At 56.2% G+C, this 20,932-nt stretch overlaps 1 protein-coding gene across 1 annotated transcript in view; it reads right to left on the bottom strand.

Moving 5' to 3' along the window:
- The window catches only part of GSG1L (GSG1 like), a 149,992-nt gene that overhangs the window by 86,080 nt on the left and 42,980 nt on the right, over positions 1–20,932 (bottom strand). Inside the window, exon 2 of the mRNA XM_055135757.1 lies at positions 5,495–5,542. Within this exon, the coding sequence (XP_054991732.1) occupies positions 5,495–5,542 (48 nt within the window). The remainder of the gene's footprint in view (positions 1–5,494; positions 5,543–20,932) is intronic.

The following is a 20,932-nucleotide window of genomic DNA, read 5'->3' as shown; positions in this document are numbered from 1 at the left end:
GGTGCCCGCAAGCTGCCTGGCCCCCCCTGCCGCCTCGTCGGTCTCCACAGCCCTCTGGGAAGGCGGCACAGCTGGGGGCAGGCTTGGGAGGTGCACGGGGGGGGGGGGGTGCCCCCACGCAGCCAGGGCGAAGGACAGCCTGGAGGGGGCGCCCAGCAGCAGGCGGGCCCCTCTCGGCCCTGCGGGGGACGGCGCGGCCCGCGTGGGATTGTTCCCTCTCCCGTCTCGCTCCACGACAGGAATCAATAGAAAGCACTAAATAAATTAAGTGAGCAGCGGAATTGTAAATCGATGGCCAGCGCGGGAACCGAGAGGTGAGGAAACCATCCGTGCCTCGTAGAGGGACCCCCGGGAGAGGCGACCCCCGCCAGGCGCGGGACGGTGGCTGCCAAGCCCAGGCTGGTTATGCGCCCCGAGAGGAGATGGCGAACCCCCTTCGGAGACTGTTTCGCAAAGACCGCTGGCCGGTGTCCCAGCTCACGCAGAGGAGGGCGGGAGAGGGGCCCTTGGAAACGTAGCCACTCCCCCCCACCCCTGCCAGGGGGAGGCGGCCGTGACTTCAGGCCCCTACCCAGCACCCCTGCCCAGTCGCGTCCCCGGGGCCATGACATGTGTCTGCTCCTTCCTTCCTTCCTTCCTTCCTTCCTTCCTTCCTTCCTTCCTTCCTTCCTTCCTTCCTTCCTTCCCTCCCTCCCTCCCTCCCTCCCTCCCTCCCTCCCTCCCTCCTTCCTTCCTTCCTTCCTTCCTTCCTTCCTTCCTTCCTTCCTTCCTCCCTCCACACCCCTTAGCTCCTGCCGTGCGTCCCTCCTCGCCCGGGGCAGGGAGCCCCAGGCCTCGCCCCTCACCGCACAGAAACGACTGCTGTCCCATGCTTGAACCGAACCCGCCTCCAGCAGCCAAACCCAAACTCAAGCCAGTGGCCCGAGCAAACAAACAAACGGTGACAGCCCCCGAGGTGGGGTGACGGCCCCGTCCCCCGGGACCCTGGCAGATGGGGCTGGCCAGCTCGGGGCTCGAAGGGCGTCCGGCTGGCCCAGCTGTTTGCTGGGAGGATTTGGCCCCGAGTAGGTCGCTGGGTCCTGAGAGCTGCATCCGGGCCGGGTGGGCGGGGGGTGCAGAGAAGAGCCCCCCCTGCTGCCCCCACCCCCACCTCATGCCCCGCGGCTCTGCCGTCTCTGCTCTTGCCAACGAGGAGGCTGAAGGCTGCTGGGCAGCTGAGACAGCCCAAGGCTCCTGGACCGTCTGGGCAATGACCCTCCAATCCCCCCCGTCGGGGGGAGGAAGACTCAGCACCAGCAACCGCTCCTCAGGCAGGACCCCGGGGACCCCCAGGGCAGTGGGGTCTGGTCGGGCTGCAGCTCTGGGTGGCGAAGAGCAGCGGTCTGTGTAGGGCAGGGGAGACCAGGGCTGCAGGTGGGCTCGGCGCACTGACCGGAAGCCGCCGTGGCCGGCAGGGCGTGTGTGTGTATCCCGGCCCCTGTCTGTCTGTCCGGCACCTCACGCCGTGGAGCCAGGCTCAGTCTACTATCATCTAGCTTCAAGGTCGGCTTCGCTACCAGTGCTCCGAGGAAGCAGCTCGGGCCGGCTGACAAGAGGCTCTCCCTTCCGGCGTCCACATTTCGGGGCAGACACAAGTCCGTCATGAGCACACACGGTCGAGCGTCAGCATCGCTCCCCAGCGGCTGGGTCGGGGTTGCGGGGCTCCAGGAACAGACTGCCTCCCCGCCCTCGCAGCTGGTGCTGGGAGCGCGTTTGGGGGGCAGTTTTTGGAGAGCACGTGGGGGGCGGGTGAGAGCCGGCAGACCCCTGGGCAGGGCTGCCTGCAGAGGCCGGGCCGGGGCGCAGCCAGTGTGTGGGGAGCCACGGGGCAGGGTGAGCGCCGAGGGCGAGGGCAGGGAGGGCCCGGAAACGAGACCCAGGGCCGGACCCCACAGCCCGCGAGACAGCAGGGGAGGCGGACTTCGGCCCGAGATGGGAGCCACGGGGAGGCTTTAAGTGAGGCGTCACGGGAGAGGATTTATGCTTGAAAAAGGTCATTCTGGCCGCAGAGGCAGAGAACGAAGCACGGAAGGAGGGAAGCCGCTAGGAGACGGTGACCAGACTCCCGATGAGAAACGGACGTGGCTTCAGCTCGTGGGAAATGCATAGGCACGGCCCACGTGAGACGGGGGGAGTGCTCGGGCCACTGAGAAGACGCAGGTCAGGGCAAAACGCTGCCGTCTGCCGAGTGCGTGAAAGCAAGGGGCAAGAGGTGCTCAGGATCAGGCCCGAGCCGAGGCTGGAGGGTAAGGGAGGGCTCCCAGGGGAAGGAGGGCGGAGGAGGGGGCCCACTGAGAAGACCCTCTGACGCCTTGGCAACGAATACAGGGAGTGCCAACAGCACACACACGCAAGCTCACACATGTACACACCTGTATTCATATATGTATACATGCATACATGCACACGCACACATATGCTCACACACAAACCCATGCTCCATATACAAACTCACATGTGCACATAAGGATGCTCATGTGTGCATAACCCATGTTCACATGTGCATACACCATGTTCACATGTGCACACACATTCTCACGTCTATGCTCATACATATGCACACCCATGTTCTCACATGCACACCTATGCTCACACGCGCATACACCCATGTTCATATGTGCACACAATCATGTTCTCACATGCACAACCCACACTCACGTGTGTAAAATCACACATGCTCACATAGATGCACACTCCTGTGTACACACATGTAAGCTCACACCTGTATGCACCCATGCTCACACATACATGATGTACTATGATCATATGCATATACTTTTACATACTCACATACATGTATGTATGCTCACTTGTGCATTCACACATGTTCATGCATTCATGGATATACCTCTGCCGAGACACAGATGTGCCCTTGCTCACATATACATGAGCACACCCATGCTGAGATGCATATGTGCTCACATGCACACATGCCTTTGTTCATAAAGACGTATCTGCTCACACGTGCACACCCATCCATAAATGTCCATATTAGAAACATGTCTGTGAGTCGTCACATATGAACACATGAGCACAGACACACCCCCGGGCTGTACATGCCTCCACACCCACATCACATCAGCCCCCATCCACACATGTGTACACACACGAGACTGTCAGGCTGCAGCATGTCTCACTGCACACATATGTGCACACATGTTCTCACCACGGCATCTCCTCACACACACACCCTTCACTGGAAAGCCACATGCATGCGCGCACACACGCCATCCTGGAAAGCCTGCTCTTTAGCAGGCCTTGAGGAGCCAGCTCGACGGGCTGCACGCGGGGGGCCTGGGTTCAATCCTCAGCACCACGTGAACTCCTAAGCATCACTGGAGTGGCCTCTGGGCACTGCCGGGTGTAGCCAAAACTTAAAGGTGAGTCGCAGCACTGAAGAGATGGTCCCGGGGGCTAAGCTGCTGGCCCTGCACACGGCTGACCCGGACTCAAGCCCCAGCACCACACAGGGGCCCCCAGGGCCCCCCAGGAGTGATCCCTGAGCACAGATCCAGGAGTCAGCCCTGAGCACTGATGGGTGTGACCCCCAAGAGAAACAAACCATTCAAGCCCAGATCTGCCTTCCTGTGACCTTTGGTGGCCAACGCTGCGCCCACTCCCTCCTCCGTGAGGGGCTCCCGGACATTGTCTGGTGAGTTCTCACAGGCGTGGTGGGCAGTCAGCGCCAGAGGGGCGGGCTGGCCGGAGCTCTCTGGGGAGACCAGGGGCCCATCCTGGCCCAGGCCCCCTGTGGCCCTGGACGCTGCTCACCGTGGCAGCCCCGGGAAAGGCCACATACACATGCATACACCCCCGCTCACATGTGCACACACATACACAATGGTTCACACATGCACATTCATGCACACAGGCTCACACATCTAGACAACTGCCCCGGGAAAGGCCAACATGAGTGTGGCTGCACCTGGCACGCAGAGGCACCCCGAGCACTGCCGAGCACCTGGCACACAGAGGCACCCCGAGCACTGCCCTTCCACAGGGCCGGGCTGTCGGCTCCCCCGGCTAACGCTGCTGCCCCCGGGAGAGCTCGAGTGTCTGAGAGGCAGCGAGAATGTGGAACCCCACACCCCTCGTAAACCGCTTTGTTTACACAGCCAGAAGGTCCTCGGCACGGCTGCCAAACCTTAAAAGTAAAACCCTGAGGCCAGTAAAACAAGGATTCAACCTTGGTCCTCATAAAAGCAATAGGAATAACGGATTGACGGCTGTCAAGAGGCCCGGAGAGACACACGCGCGCGTGCACACACACACACACACACGATGCACACTAGGATACACACATGTGCATGCATGCATACACACATGCACAGGCTCACACTCACACAGGCACATACTGCCACATAGGTTCATACATGCACACAGGTTCACATACCCTCACATGCGCACACAATCTCACAGTGCACACACACACATACACACAGGTTCACACACATGCACACGATCCAACATGTACCCACATACACGAGGGCTCACACACGCACACTCAAACATGCACATTCATGCACACAAGCCCACAGTGCACACACATGCACACAGGTTCACATACTCACACGTGCACACACATACACAAAGGCTCACACATGCACATTCATGCACACAGGCCCACAGTGCACACACATGCACACAGTTTCACACAATCACACGTGCACACAAGGTTCACACGTGCACATACTCAAACATGCACATTCACGCACACAGGCTCACAGTGCACACACATGCACACAGGTTCACACAATCACACGTGCACACAAGGTTCACACGTGCACATACTCACACATGCACATTCATGCACACAGGCTCACAGTGCACACACATGCACACAGGTTCACACACTCACACGTGCACACACAGGTTCACACATGCACACAGTCAAACATACACATGCATACACCCTGGCTCACAAGTGCGCACACATACACAAAGGCTCACACATGCACATTCATGCACACAGGCTCACACGTCTACACAACTGCTTACCCCGTGCCCTGAGCTATGCCAGCATCTTACTGGGCTCCCAGCCGTCCCTGCTGGTGCCCACACCAGCCCCACCAGCAGGGGGCGTGAGCAGCTGCATATTGGGCAACTAAAGGACCCCCTAAGGCTAGTGCCAGAGGGCCCCGAGTTAGCCAGGTGAACTCTGCCTGCCTCCCCACCGACTCTCAGGCCCCGAGCACTCATGGCAGATGTTCTCGGCGGCAGAGGGTGAAGGTGGGGTCCGGCAGCCACACCTGCCATCCAGCTGTTCTGGGCGGCACAGCCCCCTCCCCCCCCACACTCCAGATCCAGGGCCGTCTCGGGGACAGGGACAGGCCTGGGCGGGCAGGCACCGCTGGGCCCTGCAGGAAGCCCAGGACTCCAGAGGAGACCAGCCCGGGGCCGGGCGGCCCAGGGTCAGGTGTGGAGGCCCAGCAGGAGACCCCGGCACCCACCCTACCTTTCTCCGACGCGGGGGCCAGGTCAATGAAGCTGCGGCATGTCTCACCTGGGGAGAGAGAAAAGGTTTTCAGGTGAGGAGAAGCGGGGTTTCGGGCAGTCACAGCCTCACCCGACACTCCGAGGCTGAGCCCCCCCTCCCCCATCTCTCCCAGGGGCCTCGTCTCAGATTCCGTCCCTAGAGAGCCCAGGAACGCCCATGGCAACAGCAGCGGGGCCCCTCGTCACCAGCCCCCGCCTCCGGGACCCGCTGCTGCTCCGTGTTTCCTGACCAGAGCCCACAGAGGGCGGTTCGCAAAGTCTGTGACCCGATCAAACATGCGCACGGTGGGGGGGTACGGTGCCACCAGCAGGTCAACCTGTGCCTGCGGGGCGAGTGCTTCAGCAGCCTGGTGGTACCTTCGGGCTTCCTGACACCCCAAAATTGCTTCTGTGCCTATGGCCAGACCCCAACAATTTGGGACCAAGTTTATCAAGAAATTAAGCGGCCAAAAGTTAGGTATGTGGGAACCACGCCCACAAACCACCTCCAGCTCAGCTATACAAGCCCATTGATTGGCCTTGTTTCAGAGACCCAGAGATAAATCTCGAAAGAGACCAAAAGCTGCAGTTAAACTAGGATCCCTGAAGGAACAGACTGGGGTAAATTGGAGGGGGGCGGGTTGGCCTGTGCTCGCCCAAACAGAGCCCCCGGCAGCCACTTGCTCCCACAATCCAAAATCGCCGCCATACCCCCGGCCTGACTTCACCATCTCAGGACAGACCTCACCAAGATATACTCTGCTGAAAATTCTGGTATGCGGGTTTTGTGACTGAAATCTCCAGGCTTTCTCGGGGTCGGGATGGGCTACCTCCACCAACTTCCCTGTACTTCTGGAAGCCTTGGCAGTCACATCTACACCCCAAAGCGGCAACCCAATTGAAGAGCTACTCCAGCCTTATCGTCCCAATAAAAATATTGAGTGCCCTGAACAAACACCATGACCTCTTAGTACCCGTATTACAAATCATAATGCACAAAAAAAAGGAGAGAGAGTGAGAGAGAGAGAGAGAGAGAGAGAGAGAGAGAGAGAGAGAGAGAGAGAGAGAGAGAGAGCACGAAGGAAAATGCCTCCCATAGAGGGAGGCTGGGGTGGGGTGGGGGGTTGGGGGAGGTTGGTGGGGAAATGGGGAACACTGGTGATGGGAAATGTGCACTGGGGGAAAGATGGGTGCTGGGTCATTGTATGAGTGAAACTCAATTATGAACAGCTTTGTAGTGGTCTATCTCATGGATATCTAATTTTAAAATATTTAAAAAGTAACATGAAGTTCATGCCCAATTCAATCAGCTTAATCAATGGCTGAATAAATAGCAGTTTTCCTACATTTAAAAAAAGTGTGCAACCAAACACAGGCACGCATGCACACACACACACACTCCCATACACAAACACACACACACTCGCCTGCACACGTACCTGAATATACAGTCTCCTGAACACAGCTGCCCACCTGCATACCACACACTCACCTGCATACACACTCACATCCACACACTCACCCACACACTCATGCTCACTGCATACACGCACACATTTTCACCTACACACACCCCAGCACACACATGCACAGGCACATTCCTGTTCTGAGTCCCCAGCTGACTTGCCAAAGGTGGTGTTCAAATGTCTCTGTGTTCTCAGGACTGGCCTCTACCTACCCCCACCTGAACCTCTATAATTCCCCACAACTCCTCATAACTCCCTATAGACCCATAAATAACTCCCCATAATTCTTCATGACTCCCCATAATCCCATAGCCCCTCCCCATAACTCCCTGCCTCTCCTGCCCTTCCAGCGCCCCCTGATCCCTCAACACACACACACACACACACACACACACACATACACACACACATATGCACACTCCCATTACGTCCAACCAGCTCCTCAGAGTTCCCCATTGTTGATTGAGGACAAATGGTCACCGACTGAGGGCCCCAGGAGAGGGGCTGGGGCAGGGCCAGTACCTCCAGTTCAGTGAGCGGTGACTCCACCTCCAGTGCTCAGTCCTGGGGTCCTCCCTTCTCTCACTCTGACTCCCACTTTTAGGGCTCCAGGACCCCGTCCAGCTAGAACCAGCCACTTGTCACACCCCACTGTCCAGCCGCCTGGGTCATGGCCAGAGCCTCTGCACAGACACCCTGATTCACAGAGTGGAACCCTGCATGAAGTAAGATGGATCTGCTCAGAAACTCCCAGTCCCTCAGGCCACATCCCCAGTGCTGCTCCTTCTCTCCCATCTTGTCCCCTCTTGCTCAACCTTCAGCTATACTGGCCTTCTTGCAGCTGCTTAAATGTGCTGCTCTCAGGGCCTTTGCACATGCTTCTCCTTCCAGAGCATCTTCCCTCAGACAGCTGGTGGTTCACCCTTCCTCCGTCACTGTTCCCAAATGTGACCTCTTCAGGAGGCTTTTCCTGTCTGTCTGCTAATCTGTCTGCCTTTCCTAATCTTTCTGCTACTCCAAACCTCTCCTCCCCGACACCCCAATTCCCTTCCTGCTGGAGCCCTAGCAGCTGCCACAGCAGGTACCGACACTCAATACCTCCTCACTGAAGGAGCACATTTATACAGGCATAGGCCCTCCCACACTGCTGCCATAGAAACATGGGAACAACGGCCAGGCCTCACGGCCTCACTGCTAATCTCGGAAGAGATGCAAACCAAGCTGCGGAAACTCAGCGGCTGCTTCCACAGATGCTGCAGTTCCTGGAGTGTGCGGCCACATACGCAGCCATACAACACCTCCAAATTCCACAAGTTTGACAGCCCCATAGGGGCACCCCTGCAGAGCAATAACACAGAAGGTGCAATGAGCAGTTAACAGCTTAGTAAACCCTCTGGCAATGACTTTAGTGTCCCCTGGTTACATACACTGTCACTGTCATCCCGTTGCTCATTGATTTGCTCGAGCAAGCACCAGTAACGTCTCCATTGTGAGACTTGTTACTGTTTTTGACATTTTGAATATGCAACAGGGAGCTTGCCAGGCTCTGCCATGAGGGCAGGATATTCTCAGTAGCTTGCTTCAAGAGGGATGGAGGAATCGAACCCGGGTCCACCTCATGCAAGGTAAACGCTCTACCCTCTGTGCACAAATATTATTTTCATTTATCTTTTAAGTAAAATATAAAACTAATTACATAGCTCCCAGCGTGCAATTTTACGGTCACTGTCACTGTCATCCCGTTGCTCATCGATTTGCTCGAGCAGGCACCAGTAACGTCTCCATTGTGAGACTTGTTGTGACTGTTTCTGGCATGTTGAATACGCCACGGGGAGCTTGCCAGGCTCTGCCATGCAGGCAACTGTATCATGAATAATGTGTCATGTATAAATCACGGCGTTTAAATAATATCTTTTAAAATTGCAAGTATGGACTCATGAGCCGACGCTTTTCCACGCCTAGAGGACTCAAACCCCAAGCACACACGGCTCTTGTGTTTTTCCCAGGGGGGTCTAAGGATGCCAAGCACTGACCTGAGCACCGCGGACCCAGTGACGAGCAAGGCAGGCCCCACCGCCAGCCAGACCTCCCTCTCAGAGGGCACCTCCCGCTCGCTAACAGACTGCGATTGGCCCTGAGCACGGGAACGGCGCTTACAAGTGCAGACTCCCCCCTTTCACCGGAAGAGTCTCACAGGCGGGCCCTGCGGCCCACACCCCGCTACACACAGCAGCAATCTGGGCTCTAGGATGCTCCCCCTTTAGTGGGACGCAGGCTCTCCACAGACCCCACCACGCCCTACTGTGCACCCAGGGTTCACTCAACCACCCCACGGCCCTGTCACACTAGATTGGATGACCGGTGTGTGTTTTTCCATACATTTCTTGCTATTGTCCAGTCACTCTGGACAAGATTAAGGAGAAGCAGTGAGACAGGATAGACCGCCTACCTCCTCGTTACGGGCTGGAGCGATAGCGCAGCAGGTAGGGCGTTAGCCTTGTACCCGGCCGACCCGGGTTCGATTTCTCCGCCCCTCTCGGAGAGCCTGGCAAGCTACCAGAGTATCTCGCCCACACGGCAGAGCCTGGCAAGCTCCCCGTGGCGTATTGGATATGCCAAAAACAGCAACAAGTCTCACAATGGAGATGTTACTGGTGCCCGCTCGAGCGAGCAACGGGATGATAGAGGCAGTGACACTGACAGCTCCTCACTATGCAGGAAAGACCCGAGGAGCCCCTCTAAGCTGGTTTCCCTCTTGGGTTGCAGTGAGTGGCCCAACGTTATTAGGTGGAGATGGCCCCGTTCTAGAGGATAATTTTGTTGTTTGTGTTTTTTGGCCACACCCAGTGGTGCTGCTCAGGACTTCTGCCCGGATCTGTGCTCAGGGAGCACGCCTGGCAGTGCTCAGGGGAACTGCATGAGTTCCAAGGATCACACCCAGGTCAGTCACGTGCAAGGCAAGTTAGCAGGCTCCCAGCCCTACTATCCCTCCAGTCCCCGAATAATTTTTAACATAAATTGTTGCTTTGTCCCACTGAATACTTTCTCTGTTGAAATGGTCATAAAATTTTTGTTCTCCCTTTTGTTGATGTATTTTGTAATGTAATTTGTATTACAATATTTAATGTATATATAGCGTGTTATTCTTATATCCCCAGGATATTTTATTATAGAATACTTTATTGTAGAATACTTTATTGTAGAACTTAATGTGCTGATATTTTGTTGATTTTTTAAAATCTGCCTTTATCAGACCTAGTGATCGATAATTTTCTTTTTTGTGTGTTCTATCCTGGTCTGCTCTTTGTAATAGAGTGATTTCAGCCTCATGAAATGTGTTTTGAACTCTTTAAGTACTTTGAAAGAGTTTGAGAAGAATAGGTGTTAAGTTCTTCCTTGAAGGTTGGGTAGAAGTCACTAGTATGTAAAGCTGTCTGGTGTTGGAAACTTGTTTTGGGAGGGAGTTTTTTTTTTATTATTATCATTGTTTCAAAATTTTCTGCTGCTTTGGTGTCTGTTTTTGTGCTTGCAATCTAGTTTCATAACATCATGATCAGAAAAAAAAATACTTGGTATAATTTCAGCATTCATAAATTTTATTGATAATTGTTTTGTGTCCCAGCATATGTTTTATCCCTGAGACTGTTTCATATGCAACCAAGAAAATGTAAATCCTGTTACTGGGGGTGGAATGTTCTGAAACTCCCTATTCAGCCCTTCTGGTCTAGTCTATCATTTAAGGCTAAATTTTTCATATTTTTCTCTACCTGATTGATTTATCCCCAGTTGTAAGGAGTGTTCCCAATCCCCTCCTGTTACTGTGTCATTCACAGTGTGTCACTTTTTATATCGTTAATAACTGCCCACCTCTGTTGGCACTCCATCACTTGGTACCCACCTATTGTGATGTCGTCATGTTCTGAGTCCTTGATAGTTCCTCATTGTCCACTATGTCCCCGAGCCCCCTTCTTAGCTGGGTCTGTTTTGTCTCACCCAGGCGTGGCTGTACGTGCCTTTCAAAGGCAGCGAGTTGCTTGGAATATTTTCTTCCAACTTCTGACTTTGAACCTGTATTTTCTTTTGAAGCTCGGATGAGTTTCCTACGGGGGAGCAGGTACTGGACTGTCTTTGTTTTGTTTTGTTTTGTTTTTGATCCATTCATATCCACTCTTTACTTTTTTTCATCAGTAAAAGCCTTGTGAAATGCGTGCCTGCCTGGCGCAGTGTCGTGGAGAGCTGCTCAGGGCAGAGAGCTTAGATGACTAACTAGTGTGTGTGTGTGTGTGTGTGTGTGTGTGTGTGTGTGTGTATGTGTGTGTGTGTTATGGCCCTGGGCAGGCACCACAGCTAAGAGTGCGCCTCTGTCATTACAACAACAAAGGGAGGGACAGGGGAAAAGAGACTAATTTAAATTTTATCACTGTATCACTGTCATCCTGTTGCTCATCGATTTGCTCGAACAGGCACCAGTAACGTCTCCATTGTGAGACTTGTTGTTACGGTTCTTGGCATATCGAATACGCCACGGGTAGCTTGCCAGGCTCTGCCATGGAGCAAGATACTCTCAGTAGCTTGCCGGGCTCTCCAAGAGGGGCGGAGGAATCGAACCCAGGTTGGCCGAGTGCAAGGCAAACGCCCTACCTGCTGGGCTATCTAAAAAGATCTTTTTGGTTGTATGTGGGTCCCACCCAGCAGTGCTCAGGAGTCACTCCTGGCTGACTCAGGGGACCTGATCAGGTGCCGAGACACACTCAGGTCAGCCTTGAGCAAGCATTTTATTTAAAAAATTTTTAAAACTTGGCATAGCGGTGTTCCAGAGGCAACGGTCGCCTTCATCATCGGCCATCACCTTCCTCGCCATCACCGTCACCAGCACCACCCCCCCCCCCACCTCCACACACAGGCCCTCTGCTGTCGGCAGGAGCGGAGACAGAACTGAGCAGGGGGATGGGGGGCCCTGGGCTCCAGGGGGGGAGCTGGGTCGGGACCCGCTGGCTCCATGCCCGACTCGGGCATCAGTTCCCTTTTCTCACCGGACTCGGGTGCCCCCAACACGTGTCTACACCACGTACTGCTGGCTGGATCTGCAGGGGGCTGGTGTTCAACCCACATGGGCCCAGCCAGGACAGCTCGGGGACAGGAGCTGAGCCCACCGAGGGCCACCCTGGGGGCTGTGCCTGAGACAGGACCCAGCAAGCTTCAACGCACCCCCCAGACCCTGTCCTTCGCCTGGCTCCGTGAACAAGCCCCTTCTCCCGTCATCATCCCCTTCTGCTCTCAGTGCTCCCCGGCTCAGAGGAGGTGAAGGGGTGATGGCGTCTCTGGCCAAAGGGGGCTCCTACAGGCTCACTCAGTCCCGGAAGCTATTGGGGAGATGACACCCCGTTTGGGGATGGGGCCAAAGGGACCCCTGTGGGAGGGAGGGAGGTGAGACAAAGCCACGGGTGGTCCCATAGGTCCAGGGAGGGCACCTTCACCCCTGCGGGCCTGAACACCCACCCTTGGGTGGTGCCAACCGCTGAGCCTCAAAGCCAGCCTAAAGCGGGGTCCTCTGGGCAGCCGGGACAGGAACGGGCACAGAAGTCCCACTGGGCCCTCCGGCCGGCTGAGCAGGAGGTGCCCACGGAGCCAGTGGCCCTGGGAAGGACCATTTGCGGAGCTATGGGCTGAAGAGGGGCTGGCCGCAGTGAGGGCCTCCCCGCTCCCCCAGACCAAGGGGCAGGGGGGACGTCAGGAGACCCCGGCAACAAGCGAGCAGCAACAGGGGGGCTTTGAGAAGCTCCTTCTAACAACCAGGCAGGTGAAGGCTAGGAGGGGGTGCTCAAGCCCCGCCCCCCTGGGTCCAGCCAGAGGGTGGTCGAAGAACTGACCAGGAGAGCCAGAGGTTTAGAGAGCACTATTGTCCACTTATTGAAGGAGTCCACTAGCCAGGCTGACACGGGGGTGGGGGGCACCCAGAGAGAGAGACCCCCTGGCATTCTTGGTGGACATGTTTTATCTGGGTGCTTCCGGTGGGAATTTCTGCTCTAGTGAGTCCTGGGAGGGGCGGGCAGGAGACAGGGATGCAGCTGGGGGGCGGGGAGGCAAACAGTCTGTAGAATATTCTACGCCAATCACATTAACAGGATAAGAAATACACAGAGTAATTTGGATCAGCCATGAAACGCTGAAAGCCAATGGTACCGAGATAATAAAATGCACATGAATCATTTAAGCCCATCCCGGGAAGGGAGCCGTGGGGCCAATTCTAGAGATCTGGTGGCAGAGATACAGGATGGATGTCTTTGCCGGGCCAAATGCTAAGACTGGGGTGCCCAGGGCAGATCTAGGGACTAGGGGCAGGATGGAGCAAGGCGGGGCTTCCAGGGTCTCCTGGGCACTCCTGAGTGGGTTTTTGGGTTTTTTTTTTTCTTTTTTGGGTCACACCTGGTGATGCACAGGGGATACTCAGGAATTATTCCTGGCAGTGCTCAGGGGACCCTATGGGATGCTGGGAATCAAACTTGGGTCGGCCGCGTGCAAGGCAAACGCCCTTGCCTGCTGTGCTATTGCTGCAGCCCCCACAGCTGAGTGTCTTAGCGGGGAGGGCCTCGGCCTGCCAGGCCTGAGGGAGGGGAGCTTCTGCCGGCATCTTCTCAGGGGGCTTTTTCGAGACCACTGCAGTGGAGAAAGTGGGGGATCTGAGACCCTCTGACCACACACGGAGCAGGAGAACGGGCATCCCAGACCCTCCTTCAGACCAGCTGCAGCTCTCGGGTGGGGCCACACCTGGGGGCTCCCTTTGGAGGACCACGGCCAACCCTAGTGAGTTCAAAGGGTGGGCACGTGACATACGCATTCGGTGGCCAGAGCCATCAACCCAACCCGGCCAGCCGAAGGCAGATGAACAAAGGAGGGAACAGGGGCCACCTGGCCGGTTGGCGATCAGTCTCTGTTTATTCAAATCTCACAGCGTTAGTTAGAGAGAGATCCTGAAGTGTCGGGGGTAGCAACTACACATAGGTGGGGTCGGATTTATCATCCACAGTGAACAGACGAAGCCCTTCCTTCAGGGGATCTCTGCCAGGAGATAATCAAGGAGGAAATCTCACCCTGCGAGATCCGCCCAAGAGTGGATCCGATCTATTTTCTCCTTTCCTTCGTCCATATCCATCCAAATGGTCACCTTAAATTTACATCTTAATAATATTTCTAGTCGTTTTATATGGATGCAGTAAGAGATATAGTAAGCTTCAGGGCCAGAGGGATAGTACAGTGGGGAGGGCATTTGCCTTGCACGTGGCTGGCCCGGGTTCGATTCCCAGCATCCCATAGGGTTCCCCAAGCACCACCAGGAGTAATTTCTGAGTGCAGAGCCAGGAGCATCACTGGGTGTGATCCAAAAAAGCAAAATAAGTAAATAAAGATTAAAGAGAGGGGGCTGGAGTGATAGCACAGTAGGTAAGGGCGTTTGCCTTACACACGGCCAACACAGCCGACCCGGGTTCATTCCCAGCATCCCATATGGTCTCCTGAGCACCACCAGGGGTAATTCCTGAGTGCAAAGCCAGGAGTAACCCCTGTGCATCATCGGGTGTGACCCAAAAAAGCAAAATAAATAAATAAAGATTAAAGAGCGAGAGAGAGAGGGGGAAGAGAGAGAGAGAGAGAGATTAAGCTTAAAGAATTTGACTTTACAAGTTACTAACCCTAAGTTAGGGTTTGATCTGGGAATGTAGTGATTAGGAGAAGCAGAAGTTAAAGAAGATAAACACAGCGGGTTGGGAGTGCCTGATGGAATTGGGGGTGCCTCAGGAGCACTGTGGCAGGAGTAGCTCAATAAACCTAAGCTTCCTCCGGGTTGGGGGTGGAGGGAAGAAAGGACAAATCAAAGCTAAACCTAACACGTGTAGACCTGTAACCCAACACCCCTCACAAGGGGGAGAAGGGGGCAGGCGAGGGAGACCCCCCATCTTTCTCTCCTTTCCCCGTTTTCCTGCTGATGCCCCCCAGAGCGGGTGCGAGGTGTTGGCGCAGGCCGCAGACACCAGCTAACTCAGCCCAGACCCATCGCACCGACGAGGAGACGGAGGCTCCCAGCGGAACCACCCACCCAGGGCGACACGGCCAGAGAGAGGCAGAACCGGGACCCGCATCCTGGCAGAGCTTTCCCCCAGGAGGGGGACCCGGTGGGGGGCCCCCCGCTGAGCCACGGGCAGGGAGGGAAGGGGGCCTCCGAAATGCCCGGCACACGGCGGCCGAGCCTTCCAGTGGGCACCAGGGAGCACCTGGCACAGCTCCCTGTGGAAATGGGGCTTCCAGGAGCCCCCCCGTAGGACCCCGGCTCTCAGCTGCCTTTGCTCCCATGGGCCTCATTCCAGGAAGCCCCCGGGGGGAGGCGCCGGGGACCCCCTGAGTGCACAGGAGCTGGTGAGTGCCCCCCACAGACCCAGTTTGTTGTGTTTTTGTTTTTGTTTTCTTTATCTTTTTGGGTCACACCCAGCGATGCACAGGGGTTACTCCTGGCTCTGCACTCAGGAATTACCCCTGGCGGTGCTCGGAGGCCCCTATAGGATGCTGGGAATCGAACCCAGGTCAGCCGCGTGCAAGGCAAACGCCCTCCCCGCTGTGCTATCTCGCCAGCCCCTCAGACCCTGTTTGGACCCCGCCCTGCCACCTGCTAGCTGGGGGGAGGGGGGTTTGGGAGTGCTCTCGTCTTCGGGGGGGCTTGTGTGGCAGGAGTCAGGGTGGTCTCCCAGCTCAGGGGCGCAGGAGGGAGAGGACCGGGCCTGTCAAATGAGACTTCAGCTCTCAGAAGCAGCTCCTGTCCTGAGCCGGGGGCTTCCTCCTGGAAGTGGGGTGCTCGGGACACGCGGGGTGGGAGGGAGTGGGGGGCAGACTCAGAAGCCAGGGTCCGAGTCCTTGCACCTGAGCCTTTTCCTCCACTGCCGGGTAGAAGGGGAGTCGGGGCCTGTCCTGGAGGCCGCCACAAACGCACAGAAGAGGCGGTGGGAACGGAAACCCCACACCGGGAACCACAGCCCCTTCCCCCTGCACCCCTGCACTGGGGGGAAGCCTGGCAGGTGGGAGGGGGTGTCGTGGCCCAGCGGGGCACCGCGCAGAAGGCAGAGAGGGGCCTGGGCAGACGCCCACAGCCTGCAGGAGGTGCCAGGGGCTTTGGGCCTGGCCAAGCCGCCCCTGCAGGGAAGACACCGCCGTGGGGGGCTGGCGGGTGCAGGAAGGCGGGCGCTGGAGCGAGGGCCACGGGGGCCCGGGGCCCCGGGCAGGGTCCCAGCTTCTGAAGGTAAAGGTCGTGGTTTCACCCTCCCTCCCACCCGAGGGAGAGCTGAGCAAGTTGCAGCCCGCAGGCTGGGAAGAAGGCGCCCAGCGTCCCCCGGCCAGCACTGGGGCAGCTCTGGTGGTCCGGAGCGAAGCACCCAGCAGAGGCTGCAGGGCCGGGCCGGGCCAGTCCCGGGCTTTCACACCCTGCCCCACTGACAGAGACCCCGGCGGGCTCTGGGCCTTCCCTGAGACCACACGGGTCCTGGTGGAGCCAGGATGCAAAGGGATGACGCCCAGCGAGAGCCCCGGGCCACTTCCAGGGACTGCCTCTCTGTGGAGTCAGCAGGTTCTGGAAGGATCCATGCTTGTGAAGGAAAATCCCAGGGCACCTCCCGAAGGAAGTCGGGGCAGCACACGTGGCGGCTATGAGACGTCCACGCAGGGTGTGGCCAGTTCGAGGCCCGCCTCCTGCTTTCTCCGTGCCAGCCGCCCTCAACTTGTTGAAAGTAGGAGAGGACGGAGGGGGGCTGGGTCTGTGCCCCCCACCCCACCCCCACCCAAAGTGATCAAGGCCAGAGGCTCTTGGCCAAGGGCAACCATTCACACACTCCAACAGTCAGACTCAAGTACTCGGCGCCAGAGCGGGCATCCAGAAAGACCCGTGGGCCTGCGAGAACCTTCTCGCTCCCGGGCTGCGGGGAGGCGCTGGCAGGCGCTTCCTCAGAATCCACCCAAGGCTCCTGCCAGTTCAACTGACAGGGCAGCAGATGGCACACACTCCAGCGCGGATGGTATTTTGATTTATTTATCTCCTGCAGATGGTGCCATGCCTTGATTTCTGGCAGGAGACCAAGGCGGGGTCAACTTTCTGAGGAGAAGCGTTTCTCCAGGAGAAAGGAAACGAGCAGACTCAGACCCGGGCCTGGCCCAGGCCGGGCACTGCGGGAAGCCCAGGGACAGCTCCGCTCAAAGGCTCTTGGAGCTGGAGAAGTTAAACGTTATGTCAAATAAACGTTTGGTAGGGCACATGCGGGGCAAGCGTGAGGCCTGGCTTGGCCCCCAGCACAATATAGAAATTATGAACACGCATTCATACACACAGACACACGCATACACACATACACACACGTGCATACACACATAGATGCATGCATACATGCATACACACATAGATGCATGCACACGCATACACACGTAGATGCATGCATACACACATGTGCATACACACATAGATGCATGATACATGCATACACACATGCATACACATATAGATACATGCATGCATGCATATACACATGCATGCACACATAGACACATGCATACACGCATACACACATGTGCATGCACACATAGATGCATGCATATACGCATACACATATAGACGCATGTGTACACACATACACATGAGCATACGCACATAGACGCATGCATACACGCACACACACATGCATATACACATGGACACATGCATACACTCACACACACGTGCATATACACACAACAGACACGTGCATATGCTGTGCACCCATACACACACAACACACATGTGCCTCCATAGTGGTTAGACATAAGCAGAGCTCGGAACCCAACTTCTGTTTGTCTGGGGGCGACAGCTAGCAATGCTCAGGGCTTTCTTCTGGTGGGGCTCAGAGGGCCACTTGGGGTGCAGAGATCACACCTGGGTCGGCCGAGTATAACGCAAGCCCCTCCCCGCGGGACTGTCTCTGCCGCCTCTACCCCGGAAACCTTCAGTCTCGGGGCCCACCCCAGCTCTGTGTGGTGGGGCCGGACCCTGGCTCATGCACTTCCTGTGGCACATGTGCGTGTCAGTGAGCGTGCACCGGTGTCTCCCTCTCCCGCTGGCTGCAGGCACCCAGGGAACGGAGGGGAGGTGCCAGGGAGTGGGGGGGCAGAGTGCAAGGGGCGGTCCCTCACGCCAGTGTCTCCCAACCCTTTCCCGGCTTTGTTTCCTCCCCCCTGGGAATATCCTGGGGACCCACAGGCGCCACGTGACCCCTGGCTGAGGAGCACTGCCCCCACCCCCACGGGGGAACCTGCCACCAGCCACGCACTCGACTGCGGGCCTTGAGTGAGACACGCGCCACTCAGCCTGGCTGGCCAAGGCAGGGCTCCAGTGAGCCCCGAGAGGCGGCTGGTGCACGGCTCGGACCCGGGGACATCGTGAGCGAGCTGGCGGCTGGTGCTCAGCACGGACCCGGGGACATCGTGAGCGAGCTGGCAGCTGGTGCATGGCTCGGACCCGGGGAGGCATCGTGAGTGAGCTGGTGCCGTGCGGCTTCACAGGCCCGTGTGCGGGGCGGGGGCCCAGGCGAGTCTGCCTCCCGCCAGCTGCCTCGCTCCCGTCCCTCTGGGGTAAACCGGGGTCCTTCCTGGGGAGCCCGAGCTCACTCCCCCCAGGCACAATTTGAGAGAGAGACAGGAGAGAGAGAAGGCAACCAGCCGATCCTTCTGCTCAGGCTCATGGCGGCGTGGCTTCATCTGGCCCACAGCGTCCCCGAGGGGGAGAGGAGGCCCCCTCCCCAGCACGCGCGCGCGCACACACACACACACACACACACACACAGTGGTGCACATGTATACGCACATGCACGCCTGCGTACACAGGCACGTGCACACATGCACACAGCAGGTATGAATACTGTTAGTGGCCTTAGTAAGACACACGCCCCAGACCGAGGTGGGGGGGTTCGGGGGAGGGAGGAAGGAAGAGCGACGGGTCCCGATGTGAATGGCAGCCAGGAGCCCCTCGGTGATGGTGCTCTCCGACCCCCCCGTCCCGCCACTTGGGGGAGCTCTGCACCTGCCCCGCAGGGGAAGGAAGAAAGGCCCCGGGGCAAGAGGAGAAACGGCTGGGAAGCCACAGCTCGGCCTGATTCTGAGAGTAAAACCAGAGGGCCGGACGGACAGTGCAGTGGGGAGGGCACCCGCCTCCCACCGGCCAACTGGGGTTCGACCCCCGCCATCCAAGGGGGGATGAGCACTGCCAGGAGTGACTCCTGAGTGCAGGGCCAGGAGTAACCCCCCTGGCTACTGCCGGGTGTGCTGCCCCCCAAAAAAAATCCAGAGTAAAACTAGAAAGCCAACCCCCACTCCATACACACATTCTCACACACACTCATAAACACACACCCTCACATCACACACACACTCACACTTATATACACACTCTCACATCACACTCTCACACACTCGTATACACACACTCATATACACACATCCTCACATCACACATACACACACTCACACTTATATACACACTCTCACATCACACTCTCACACACTCGTATACACACACTCATATACATATACACCCTCACATCACACATACACACACTCACACACATTCTTATATACACACCCTCACATCACACATACACACACTCATATACACACACTCATATACACACACCCTCACATCACACATACACACACTCACACTCATATACACACTCTCACATCACACTCTCACACACTCGTATACACACTCATATACATACATCCTCACATCACACATACACACACTCACACACTTATATACACACTCTCACATCACACTCTCACACACTCGTATACACACACTCATATACACACACCCTCACATCACACATACACACACTCACACTCATATACACACTCTCACATCACTCTCACACACTCGTATACACACTCATATACATACACCCTCACATCACACATACACACACTCATACACACTCTCACATCACAATCTCACACACTCGTATACACACACTCATACAACACCCTCACATCACACATACACACACTGACACTCATATACACACTCTCACATCACTCTCACACACTCGTATACACACTCATATACATACACCCTCACATCACACATACACACACTCATATACACACTCTCACATCACAATCTCACACACTCATATACACACACTCATACAACACCCTCACATCACACATACACACACTCTTATATACACACCTTCACATCACACATACACATACTCATATACACACTCTCACATCACACTTTCACACACTCGTATACACATACTCATATATATACACCCTCACATCACACATACACACACTCACACACACTCTTATATACACTCTCACATCATACTCTTACACACTCATACACACACTCATATACACACACCCTCACACCACACATACACACTCATATACACACACACCCTCACATCACATATACACACACTCATACACACACCTTCACATCACACATACATACACTCATATACACACACTCTCACATCAGACACTCATATACGCACACCCTCACATCACACAAACACACACACTCTTATACACACTCTCACATCACACTCTCACACACTCATATGCACACACCCTCACACCACACACATGCACACACTCATATACATACACCCTCACATCGCACATGCACATCATACACACACACATACACATCACATGCACACACACATTACCCCATTGCACACCCCTAGTCACACACTCCCACACAGCATACACTCACACACACCCCTACACACTCACATGCACATGACTGTGGCCCTTGGCTCCGCACTCTGCTCAGGGCCCTCACCCCCTTGCACCTCGGGCCCCCTGACGTTTCCTTACGACGCACACTCTGAAGATGCCGGTGGCCTCTGACCCCATAACTTCCATCCTCGGCG

Source organism: Sorex araneus, chromosome 4 (assembly GCF_027595985.1).
Source record: "Sorex araneus isolate mSorAra2 chromosome 4, mSorAra2.pri, whole genome shotgun sequence".
In the NCBI taxonomy this organism is placed as follows: Eukaryota; Metazoa; Chordata; class Mammalia; order Eulipotyphla; family Soricidae; genus Sorex; species Sorex araneus.
Note: the sequence above shows the minus strand (reverse complement) of the source record. Positions and strands in the feature narration are given on the sequence as shown.